Source organism: Lampetra planeri, chromosome 36 (genome assembly GCF_965212315.1).
Source record: "Lampetra planeri chromosome 36, kcLamPlan1.2.h2, whole genome shotgun sequence".
Taxonomy (NCBI): domain Eukaryota; kingdom Metazoa; phylum Chordata; class Hyperoartia; order Petromyzontiformes; family Petromyzontidae; genus Lampetra; species Lampetra planeri.
The window spans coordinates 6,983,034-6,996,203 of NC_136142.1; the positions used below are offsets into that span (position 1 = coordinate 6,983,034).

Genomic DNA, 13,170 nt, shown 5'->3' on the forward strand with positions numbered 1-13,170 from the left:
GCGTGCAGTGCCGACTCCTACAGGAGGGAGTGTGAGAGTGTCAGCCATGGGATGAGGTTACCCGAGGCCATGTCACTCTGGTTGACCCTAGAAGGCACGTGACCAGTAAGATCTACACAGGGGCCCCAGGTGGAGGCTAGGGGGTGGTCACAGGGTGAGATCCTAAGGGAAGGATCGAGAAACGACGAGAGGTTTTTCGAAGGTGGTCGTGGCCAAGGGCGGGGCCAGCCACGACCCGGGAGCATACAAACCGGGTCTCCACAGGGACTGGGGTTCCAGCGTTGCTGTTGTCATCTGAAGATCTACGATCTACGTCCAAGAGAAGAAGTCACCAACACGTGGACAAGGACCCAAGCCAGGGTCCTGTCCGTTGTAGCTACTCCCAGTAGCTAGCGTAGTTAGCCAGGTGGTCCACCACCTTAGGTTATCTGGTAAAGGGGCAGTAACCCCTATGTGTTAATGTGTTGGTGTAAATAAATATGTGTTGCCTCCAAAGAGTACGTCTGCGACTCAGTTGAATCCACCACTGCTGCGGTGTAACGGTTAGCACACTGGACTATCTAGAGGTCGTAGGTTTGTTCTCCTGGCACGGTAACAGAAACATCGATCCAAGTCTCTGAAATCCTCCTGCCTCTGTCCGCCCAACAATATAAATGGGTTCACCACAACTGATTGGCAGGTTGCGTGTGTTGGGGTACAGTGTGGGTACCCCGACCCCTTCAAGAAGTCTGGCTAATCTGGAAGAGTAGGCCAATTACCCTCTACTGGAGGGGCTCCTTCTAGTTGAGGCCCTTCTGCTCGGAGTGGCATAAGCAAGCAAATTGCAAGGCTGTACCTTGACCTGTACCCTTACCCACCTACCTACTGAGCTCAAACAAAGGTTGGACAAAGGCAAGGTGAGGCCAGTTCGACAAACAGTGTCAGGCAGTCACACAGGCTCGCTGCTGGCTGGATGAGCCACATCACACAAATATAATCTCTGTGTGATCCACCTGCCTGGCTTCCTAGTCACTGGACCACGGCCATGCATCACAGCCGCCACCGCCACTGCCACCACGACCACCAAAGACAAAAATCCCCCCGTGTAGCCTTAACAGACTGTTGGGGCAAGTGCTGTTAGCGAGCACCTACGAAGGCCGGCACGGCACACGAGGGGCTGGGTGGCCAACACCACGCCCGGCCGCCTTTGTCCCCCTAATGGTGATGTTTACACACCGTACCAGGTACTCATTTAGGGGCTGAGTCGACCTAGGGCAGGCAAAGGACCGGTTCAAATAATCGTCACCGGTGTTAACCGTGATGCGGGAATCAAACCCCAGGTCGCTGGGTTTCGTAGCGCAGCGCGCTAGCCGCTGCACTACCACCACCACCACTGCCGCCGACGGGCTCACCTCCGCCGAGTCCGCGTACACCAGCACGTGCGCCGGGTTGTCTCGCGGTCCCCCGAGCAGTGCCACCGTGACGTCGCGCCCGCGGCCGAACGTGGGATCGGAACGCCCCCCGCTGGGGTCCACGGCCTCGGCGGAAGGTTCCCACGCCGACCAGCGCACGGTGCGCATGAAGACGGACGAACGCACCGACGCGGTCGACGACGTCGTCTGGGGACGGAGACAAAACACGTGGGGAGGGGAGGGGGGGGTTATTTCACCATACTTCACCATGCGCACTTCAGTTGGCGGTTGACGTTCAAAGTGGACTGCGACCCTCAAAGGAATGGCGCCGCCCCCCTTGGTCGGTGCCCCCCACTCCATCCTCCCCCCCCGCGTGATCCGTGGATCAAACAAATTACTCGAGAGCTGCCGGTGTATGGCAGCAAGAGCAGTTTATGTGAATGCTGTCACAAAGAGGTCACACCGTTTTTGGCGCAACGGTCCTTCGCCGACTGTGCGTGATCCATGAATCACCATGCCGGTCAGTGGGGATTTAGGAAGGCGCGGGGGAGCGCAGGCATGGGAGCACGATGCAGTACAACAATGGATGTTGCTACGCCGCCCTCTGCCGCCCACAGCGGAGCTCTGGCGGCGCAGGCTGCGACAAGCGTTCTGCGCATGTTCGCCCGACATGGTTAGGTCTCGGAGGCCGAACAGATTTAAACCCGGCTAGTAGTGCTTGGAGGACTAAAACATAAACATAAGTCGCACTGTTTGTCAAGGGGGTGGCGAGGCTAGGATTCTTAAAACGGTGAACCGAGACGGGAGCTTTCCGATTACATTCTAAGTGCCATAGGTTTATAACCCTTATCGGCATCCAGCAAAAGGCTGCGTAATGGAAGGGCTGCCTTTGGCCACAAAGGCATGGTCAGTTTTAAGAGCATTTAACAAAATGCCACGGGTGTTTGGTCATGGCTGTTATGCATCTGTAGACTTCATTATTTAAAACTTTGATTGTACTCCGCCCGGGAAATGTTATAGTCTCGTCCACACCCACTCACGCAACCCAATTAAGACATTACCTCTCACTTCTCACCGTGACCAAAGTTTGCTCCAACATTAAGACCTTACCTTGGCCCGCAGTGAAACCATTTAAGCCCCCGTGACTTTCACTTAAGGCACAAATTGCAACAACAAAAAAATCCACACCACACAGTGACCATGCGCACACACACACACGACAATGCATTTTTTGTTGAAATGGAAATGTTAAACTCTTCAAATTAAATTTCAGGAAGCGCGCGTCCAATCACGCCACGTCCGCACATGGTTAAGAAGGGGCAGATGAATGGAAGATTTGCACTTCCGTAAGTACACAGATATTAAAGTCTTTGCAACTGCTCGTAGTATCTCTTTGATCGACAGTGCTGGCATCAAGGACACAGCCACGCATTTCGGATTCCGAGGACAGCTACGCATGATGAATAATAACAATGATTTACAGCTCCCCACCCTCCCCTCCCCATATAAGCTTTCTTGTTCTCTGTCTTGCGGTCCCCACGTGGGTAGAGCAGAGAGCCCGATTCTCCCCCTTCATTAAGCCCTGGCGCAGAGTTTCTGTTCACCCCCTGTACTGCGATCGGTGCTTTGTACTGGGCTTGCCTTGCAATGAAAATACTATAAAAATAATTGACAGCCCTTTGTCCACTGCTGATTGAAGTCTTCCCCACGTGTCTCCACCACGAGGGTTGTTTGACCATACTTCACACCGAATTGGTGCACAGTGGTTCGCACGCCACGCTATGCACCCGGCAATCTAAATCCATCAAGGAAGGCCTTCTTCGAATAGCAGTGGATTGACAAGCTGGTGCAGGTTCACATGTATATATATGAAATCAATGTACAGCCTCTTTGTCAATCCCCTGCTGAATGAGTGCCTCCCTACGACACGTCAGTCAGGGTTTGTTACTTGACCATACTTCACCACGCTGCTCGGAGCAAGTTGGCAAAAGGGGGGCCCAGGAGCGATTCAGACATCAACTCGCCACTGACCGAACTCGGAATCACACTCAGGACATCAGGCTCATGGCACCTACGCTCCCCCCCTCCCATCAAGCCTATGTAAATCAACCTAAAAATAAGTGCGAAAAAAACATTTCTACGAATATATTAACAAAACACAATATAAAACCTGAAGTCACCGAAGAGACTAAGGGCACACGTGATCACTCTGTGGCCTTACCTTCAACGGCTGACGTCATCAAACAAACGCCGCGATTTAAATCGCACTCAAAAAGCACAGCACCACGAGCAACGGGCAGTCGTGGTGGCTGGCCAGTGACCACAAGAAAAACCAAAAATCCTTGAGTTGATGATCCACCTACCCCCAATCAACCCAAAATGCTGCGGACCTTGTGCCAGACCACTGAAATATATTTGAGTCGTACAGTGGAGAAGTGGAAAGCACTTACTGGACAGCCGGCCGTTCAATAATCTGCAACTTAACAGAATCCATATATGATTACAAACCTGTCCATGTGCAAAGCAGGACTGTGCGCGATTGCACTATGAATCCCATCCAACTGAGATGCAAAGTTTTATTAATGACATTATTATTGATTTGTAAAATCAATTCAGGGCGATCCTTCTTTCAGGGTAAATTTTTTTTTTTAGTATGGAAATCAAACTGGGAATAAAATTATTCGTGTTCAATCGATGCGGTGTAATGTTGCACGAGGTTCCATTAAAACTTATTTCACAACGACGAATATCAATCACCAACCCCCACACCCCCTTTAAAAACCTCACTTATTCACTCATCGTATATTTGTAATCTGATCACATGAGATTTCTTCGTTTTATGTTGTTCTTGTCCAAATATATTCATATGAAACGCTATATATTATAGCTTAAAGCTTTCGTGACTGCAGGAATTCATATTATTTGGGTGTTTCGGTAAAGTCATGTAGATAGGTTCAAAATGTATAAAAATAAACAAAAAACCACGACGTTTCGATCGCAACACAAGCGACCTTTCTTCCACCTGATGATGGTTGCTTGTGTTGCGATCGAAACGTCGTGGTTTTTTGTTTATTTTGTTAAACCTATTTACGTGACTTTACCGAAAGACCCAAAGAATACAAAATATTACGTCTTTAATAAGCATGCAATAGTTAAGTAGCCATTGCAATTCAATGAGCATGGTTGTAAATTTGTGTAGCATTGTTGGTGGCTGGGGGAGTCATGTGAACCCATCGCATGTAAACAATATATAAACACCTCGCACACATTCGGAACAGTGTGGGTTGGTGAAAAGAGTGGGCAAAAGTGCAGCACTGATGCCAATATCTCTAACCATTGAAGTTAGCCTTGTCCGGGACTTGGTTTGTCACGTTCCAAGCATGGTGCATTAACTAGTACACCACTGTTTGCCCTCTGACATTAATTTTATTCATCAAGTAGAGCAACACCGAGTCGTATGACTTTTCAGCAGGGTCCTGCATTGGGGTTTAATTTAATTTTAAGATGTTTTCTGCCAATCAATTGAGCGTTTATATACGGAGAAAACACACTCAAGCCGGCACCGATAATTATCCGAGCTCTGCAGTCCTCCATATATTAATGTTTTCATCCAATAAATTATTGTATTTACATATGGGAGGAAACCAGAGCGCCCGGAGAAAACCCACACATGCGAGGGGGCAACACTCGATCCCCGTAGAGCTGGAAACAGATGGCGAGTAGTCTACTCGCTGTGCTGACTTCTCCTGGCGAGTCAGGCTATGGCACCTCCTCCATGCTGATGAGAAGGGAGTTTCACAACATTTGCATGATCCACCTTATCCTTGCTCTTCTGTAGTGCTGAATTACATGCCACGTGTGACATCATCGCCCACTTGTGAATTTATTTAAATGCCACCGCAACTATGCCTACGATCAACAAATGATTTCTAATTCATAATTAGTCTGAGGAAGTTCCATTTTCCAAAACACTAGCTTGCTTATTTGTTCAGCTGCAATGCAGTGGTGACGTCAATGAAGGTGACATTTTTTGAGCCTGTGCTGCTAAACAACTGCAGTAACAGTACCTTAAAATGTCATTGAAGCCATAAGAATGCAATTACACATCACACCGAGATGCAATGGTAGCCGGCTGTGAGGGTGTTGCAGACACACAGGAATAAAGCAATGAGTCTCGCAAAAGGCGTTGCCTTTTTTGTTTAAGAACATTTCTCTCTGGCTGGAACAGCGAGGCGTTTAGTTTCGCAGATGACGGGGGCATTTCAATAGTGGTGGAATAAGCCGGTGACCTCCGATGGTTCTGCGAGACAGCCCGGCTCACACAACCGCCCACCACTCGACTGAACTGCGTGTGTGTGGGGCTACTTGAGAAATAATTACAGGCCAGCTTGTCACTCTCACGGGGTGTGTTGTAACAAAGCCTCTATGCACTTATATTCTTGGTTCTTTCGGTAAAGTCACGTAGAAGGGAAATAATAAAATAATAAAAATATAAAACAATTAAATTCTCACGACGTTTCGACTGCAACACAAGCAATCATCATCAGGTGTGAAATCCACAGCAAGAAAATTTGAAAAAAAAAGTGGCATTTTTTTCTTAACAGATGGCGAGTAGATTACTGTACTGTGGATTTCACACCTGATGATGATTGCTTGTGTTGCAGTCGAAACGTCGTGAGAATTGTATTGTTTTATATTTTTATTATTTTATTATTTCCCTTCTACGTGACTTTACAGAAAGAACCAAGGATATGAATCCCTGCAGTCACGAAAGCTTTACATCTCTATGCACTTGCTATTTAGTATTATTGCTACTACTATTGCACTTGTTAACCCAGGAAGGGCTCACTGGAGTCTCAAGATGTTTCTCCTGGCGGATCCTGCCAAGTTGAGCAGGAGGTCTATGTCACTATGCGTAATCCCAATAGAGTAATTTTCAGGTACATATTTCAGCATTGGGATGTTTGGCTGACACCAGTGACATTTTAATGCATAGGTTTTCACGACCAATATTATCCCAAAAATGTTTTTTGGTTATATTGCGTAAATATAAATGTGTCGTTAAACCCGCCACCACCCGACATGGTCAATTAGTATGGTTTGTCACGTAAAACAAAACATGCCGTGTTGGAGAACTGTAAATGTTGCGGGTTTACTCTCCAACACACCGGTGTGCTGAACAAACCTTACTAATTGGCTGTATCGGATGGTGGCGGGTTTAACGACACATTTATATTTACGCGATCCAAGCCATAAAAAAATCCCCTCGACTATGGACCGGGGTGGTTTGTGCTATTAAAGGAAACCGGCTAACTTGGAGGAGGAAACCCATGGTAGAACAGAACAGGGGGAGAGAAAATTCAAACTCCACACAGGAGAAGGGTGCCCGAGTCTGGACTCGAACCCAGGTCCCCTCGTCGACGCCAGTCGGGCTCGCACATTGTGGATGACGTGCGGCGTTAAGGCTGCCCCGAGTGTTTGCACACACCTCCATTTAGCACGGTTGGCTGCGTACGGTGCAAACGAAGTTCAACGTACAAAAGACGAAGATCCGCCGTACAGCTTGAGCAGACCGTTGGGGCAAATGCTGTTAGCGAGTAGCACTTATGGAAGAGCCGGCCACGTCACACGAGGGGGTGGGTGGCCAACACCACCTCCGGCCACCTTTGCCTCCCCAGTGGCGATGTTTAGGGGCCGTCCATAAATGATGTCACGCGATTTTGGACGATTTTTGACCCCCTCGTCACACGGCGTCACATAAAGTCAGACCCCCCCCCCCTAAAATATGACGTCACAAAGCTCTGCCCCCCCCCCCAAAAAATATTTAGATTTTTAAAGTAAAACATGCTTTAAATCGCTTTGAATGATTGTCATTGTAGTGCGTATTTAATGTGCCGCTGTACTATGATGTTGTAGGAGAAAACACGTATTAAAAAGGAGGCGTTGGAAAGCTTTAATTTAGCATAAAATTCACTTGAAAATATTCAACGTCTAACTAAAACTGCAGATGTTCAGAATATTATATTGAAATTATCTTATAATTATAAAATATTAAAAGTCATTATAACTATAAAAAAATACTTGAAACTTTGTAGGAGAACGAAGCAAAATAGAGAGTCCAATTATAACAATCATATATTTATTCCACAGAATGAAAAGCCCTGGTAGAATCATTAGAATCAAATTGTTTAATAACAATCATTAAAAAATTTTGCTAAAAGTATGCTTCTCCATTCTCCCATGGAGAAGCAAAATGCTCCTTCATAGAATAAATAAGAGGTGACCTTAGTAAATTAAAAAAATCAAATAGTTACTAATGGAAATTAATCAAAATTAGTGTTGTTATAATAATTCTATATTTATTTAAAGTTGCGCATTTTTATGTGACGTGACATTTCTCAACCCCCCCCCCCCCCTCGTAACACATCGTCACAAATGTCTGACCCCCTCCCCCCCTAGGTTCGTGACGTCATTTATGGACGGCCCCTTACACACCGCACCAGATACAGATTGGAGGCTGAGTCGACCTAGGGGTGGCACCAGGACCGGTTCAGATAATCGTCACTGGGTGTTGGCCATGAGAGGAAATCGAACTCAGGTCGACGAGTATGTATATGTATGTTTACATATATATATCTCCATATACATACGTGTCATGATCATTAGTGATAGGGAACGCAGGCGAATCACACTTCATCGCAATGATGCAACACTATTATCTATTCATATTGGAGGCATGGCCCTTTACCAGGTACTGAGATTAAAGGAAGATGTAAGCCGAAAATCAAAGTGCTCTTATCTTGCAGATACACATCTAGGCTGTGTCCCGTGGGCTGTGCAACACGAGCTTGAATCTATGTTAATGACAATACAACCACGTAATGTCATAGTTAGGAGTGTGCTCTTATTGAAATTATTACTGAAGGAATCACCCACACTTGCACTCTGTGAAGTGATGTCACAGACATGCTCCCGATAGCAACAGTGTCAGACAGCTCAGGACATGCAGCCAAAGTCGGTATTTTTGGTTGTTTTTACCATTTAGGTACTGCACATGACAAACAACACCTTGTGTTGCACCAAAGACATTTCCTATGTTGAGCTAAACATTGCAATATCGGTAGTCGCATGGATAGAATCTCAGAATCACGATACGGAGTGACTGGGCCCGATAACAGAAATTTGTAATTTCCGCCGATGCAGAAGAGTTAACACCCAAATCTCAGTTGAGTCTGGAATCATTTACATTTTTGCCATTATCAAAAACAGCAGTGCCGAGATTAGAATTCAGATTTCTCTATGCCTGCTAGTGCTGCCGATGTTTCCACGGTCGGTATAGAACACGACACGCGACACTTTAGGGTTCAGACAATCACAGATCCTGCAGGTGAAGCATTTCAAACTCGCTTCAAAGCAACACTGCTATGTGCGCGTCAAACCACAAGCCCAGCTCACCCGCCGATGAATTAGCACAGAATTCAAGCAAAGGCACACGACTGGGGGAAGGTGTGAAATTTTACGAATGCCCTGAAACACGCCCGCTGCGTCCTGACGGGAAAAGCGGTGTGCCAGCAGGACAAAGATCCCCCGTATAGCCTGAAAAAGCAGTTGGGGCAAGTGCTGGTAAGCGAGCACCTTTGAAGGCCGGCACGGCACACGAAGGGATCGGGTGCTCAGCACCATGCCCGGCCGCCTTTGTCTCCCCAGTGGCAATGTTTACACACTGCACCAGGTACTCATTTGAGGCTGAGTCGGCCTAGGGGAGGGCCAGGATCAGTTCGGATAATTGTCACTGGTGTTGGCTGTGAGCGGTAATAGGTGGGTGGGTTCGTAGTGCAGCGTGCTAACTGCTACACTACCACTTTCGGCAGGACGCACACACACGCCACACACACAAACACAGGAATCGGATTAACTTCCCCTTTGAAATAATTCTCCCAAAATGCTGCTGCATTTTAATTTGCTCCGGAGTGCCCTGCTCACTCTGGCTGATGATGGTAGACACACGGCTCAGAAATGTTCTGCCACATCCCCAAACAGACTGTGCATTTACGTGGTCAAAAAGCATATCAAGTGTATGCCGCCCAATTTCACTGCAATGATGCTGCGTCTAGCTCTACATTTATCACCAAGACCATATCAATTAGAAGTTTTATTCTGCGGGACTGTTATCAGCCGAATCAGAATCTTTATTTCGACTGGAAGAATCCGATGAGCCATGCAGCTCTTTGTCACAAATGCCACTCGATCATTCACGGATATATTTTGGGAGATGATGGCGCTTGCGACTGTACTTTAACCTTCCAATTGCCACGACAATTAAAATAGACGCTGAATATTGTCTCAACACTTCACTTTTTTACGGATAAATTTACATTTTACAATGTATTCTTGGATTATGTTAGTTAATCATCATCACCCAATCATCTTAGCTGCTGCCCTTTATATAATATGGCACATTATTAAGTGATTTCACACCTGTAATTATATTCCCAGGCCACCCTTGCCAAAGACGTGTAACTCAATTAACTCAGTTTAACACGTGTGAGCTTTCACGACCAATATTATCCATAAGAGGTTTTTTGGGTTATATCGCGTGAATATGTGTCATTAAACCCGCCACCACCCGACACGGCCAATTAGTATGGTTTGTCACGTAAAACAAAATATGCCGTGTTGGAGAATTGTAAATGTTGTGGGCTTACTCTCCAACACACTGGTGTGCTGTACCAGTAACGAATTGCCACGTTTTGTTTACATGACAAACCTTACTAATTGGCTGGGTCGAGTGGTGGCGAGTTGAACGACACATTAATATTTACGCGATCTATCTGACCAAAAAAAAAACTCCTTATGGATAACTTAATTAACTCTTAGTAAGGTGATTTAAAGGCTTCTAGACATACATCTTCGATTGCTCATCATATTTACTCGTTTGTGTAATTTAGTTTTAAGAAACGTGTTAGTCTCTGCCCAACTTAATTAACACGAGGTGCAATGAGATTTGATTTGCTGGAGCGTATGCAAATACAGTTCTTGCATTTAAAATAAAGTGGATTCATTAATATGAAACAGATTTGGGATTATGTGCCTAATATTAGTGTATTGTAATAACGTCTCCATTTCAAAATCCCTCAAAGCGTGAAATCTCTTTACTGCATTTTTTTTTATTTTGGTCTTAAAAGGATGTTGGTATGGGCACGTTTTAAATAAGAAATTCAAATGTCCGTTACAAACAGAATGTCTGAGAAAATCATCGTGCCGAGAGATACATTTTGTGCTGAACAATGGCATTGTAAATAGAGAAGACATGGAGCTCAGGATTTGAAAAATATTTCGATTAACTTGGAATTTTCAAGCCTGTGAAATACGATTGCAAATTAAATTAATAAAACAAGAAATCCCCTATTGAAATTACGGAAATAACAGTGATGACAATTATAAGAATAATAATAAAAACCTATTCTTATATTTTGGTACTGGCAAAGCAGTTCTCATGATGTACATGATGACCCCGAGCCCTCATTACTTGAATAGTGCATTGTCTAGATTTGAAGTTTTCGTGACTGCAGAGATCCATACTCTTTGGTTCTTTCGGTAAAGTCACGTGGGTAGAAAATAAATAAAATCACGACGTTTTGGGCGCAACACAAGCGTCCGTCATCAGGTGGGACAACCACAGCAAGAAACAATTGCTGAAGTGGGCAAAGGGGGCTGCTGCAACAAGAGGCCCTATAGGCAAGAGAAGGGGGGGAGGAGCCAGAGAGGAGAGACAGGGAGGGTGGGGGTGTGGGGTAGGGGGGCGGAGGATACAAGACGCAAGCACGGCAGAAAATGCGCCCGAAACGTCGTGATTTAATTTATTTTATACCTACGTGACTTTACCGAAAGAACCAAAGAGTATAGTGCATTGTCTTTGAGCTGTACGCCTTTTGGCGTCCTCTGGTCTAGCACCGTTTGAGACGAGGCTCAAAAGAAAGCAGTCTCTGGTGTGGACCAATCAGTTTCAAGGACAATGCATATATTATCAGAATGTGTTTTTTGTTTGCATTCTGATCACAAGTATTGTGGTTAATGCATACTTGATTCCTTGTAAAAAGGTTTCAGTTTTGTTGCCAGAAAAAAGGGGAGAGACCTATTCTTATATTTTGGTACTGGCAAAGGAGGTATCATGATGAAGTGATGACAATTGTTTATAGGGTTTTTTTTGGTCCAAACAAGCCCCCAAAGCCTTTCAAGACTATTTTGACAAGGATTTCTCTCTCGACTACATATATTCGACTGGTCCCTTGTGTTGATCATGTTGGCTGCAGGGTGTCACAGTGATAACACTCGTGGCACCACCACAAGAAGGGCCTAAATCTTGACTTAAAGCTTTCGTGACTGCAGGAATTCACACTCTTTGGGTCTTTCGGTAAAGTCACGTAGGTAGAAAAAGAATAAAGTAATAAAAATAACAAAAATCACGACGTTTCGATCGCAACACAAGCAATCGTCTTCAGGTGAAAAATGCAGCAGGCGTCACTTTACCGAAAGACCCAAAGAGTAAGAAGGGCCTGGGTTCCATTTACGACTCGGGTGCCTCTCTCTCTCTGTTGCGTCGGTATGTTACTCCCACTTTCCTGCATGGGTTTCCTCCACATTTATCGGTTTCCTCCCATGGATAAAAATAAATGCATCAAGAAAGAATAGAAATGGTATTGGCCAACACATCCCAATGCTGAAAATTTACACCATTGCAACATTTTCCCTAGCAGGGCACTCTTGAAAAAGAGTCATGAGACTCAGTGAGGTGTTGCTTGGTATACGTTTTTTTAAAATAATAATACAATCACAATAGTACATGTGCTAGGAAACTAGAGTGCTTAGATAAATAACATTAACATAACGGTCATGAATCTCCACCACCTCCTCCTAAAACCCAGCAAACTTGATGAATTACCAAAATTCACAGCAAAGATACCATAATACTGGTAGGAACCTCCTGGTTACACCAGCCCACAGGGGATTATTGTGTCCGTCGTGCAGGGAGGGGCTGGGTGGGAAGGGAGGGGCTGGGTTGGGAGGGGCTGGTCACCCCGTGGTGCCCTTATAAAACTCAACGTTTAACCGACTCACGCCGGCTTGTGCCCGCCCTCACAGTTGGCTATATTTGCGGAATACACCACGCCGCCGGTGACCCTGGCCATTGACCGAACAACCCAATGTTCCTATCAGCTCCCTCCGCAGGAATGTGTTTGATTATTTGTATACATTCAAGTGAATGTAGCAGCCACTAGTATTACATATAACATGCTACATATTTGCACGTACGATTTGAGACGTGTATCGTTAGCTTAATGGTGGATATTAATCGATCAATCGTGACATCTCCTGTTAAATGCCACACAGACGGGTAAAACTCATATTTGCTGTGCTCTCTTCTGCGGGCATAACCTTGTTGCTCTGCCCATGAGCTTCCGCAACATTTGACGGCTCCATCTCCCGTGCAATCCGTACAAAACCCACTAACGAGACGCCCAGCTACAGGAGTGAATCTCACCGCAGGTGGCTACTTGTCTGCGCTCGCTTTTGGGAAATCGTGCACGCTGCGCAACGCTTGCAAGCGATTGGCCGCGTGTAATTATCAAGAGAGTGCACGAGCCCCTCCTGACAGACACAAGGCCGAGGCCCTAGCATTATAGTTTTGGGAACATGGCAGTAGGGAGTTTAGCACTTACCGCTGCAAGTGAAATGTGTGATCCCGCATCAGTAGGTTCCCACATTTTTCTGCAATTTT

General features: G+C 45.7%; 1 protein-coding gene across 2 annotated transcripts in view; it reads right to left on the reverse strand.

The window, feature by feature from the left end:
• NPHP4 (nephrocystin 4) overlaps positions 1–13,170 on the reverse strand; it is a 284,183-nt gene that overhangs the window by 143,727 nt on the left and 127,286 nt on the right. For both annotated transcript variants that reach the window (XM_078611468.1, XM_078611467.1), the window contains exon 9: positions 1,392–1,598. In XM_078611468.1, the coding sequence (XP_078467594.1) occupies positions 1,392–1,598 (207 nt within the window). The remainder of the gene's footprint in view (positions 1–1,391; positions 1,599–13,170) is intronic.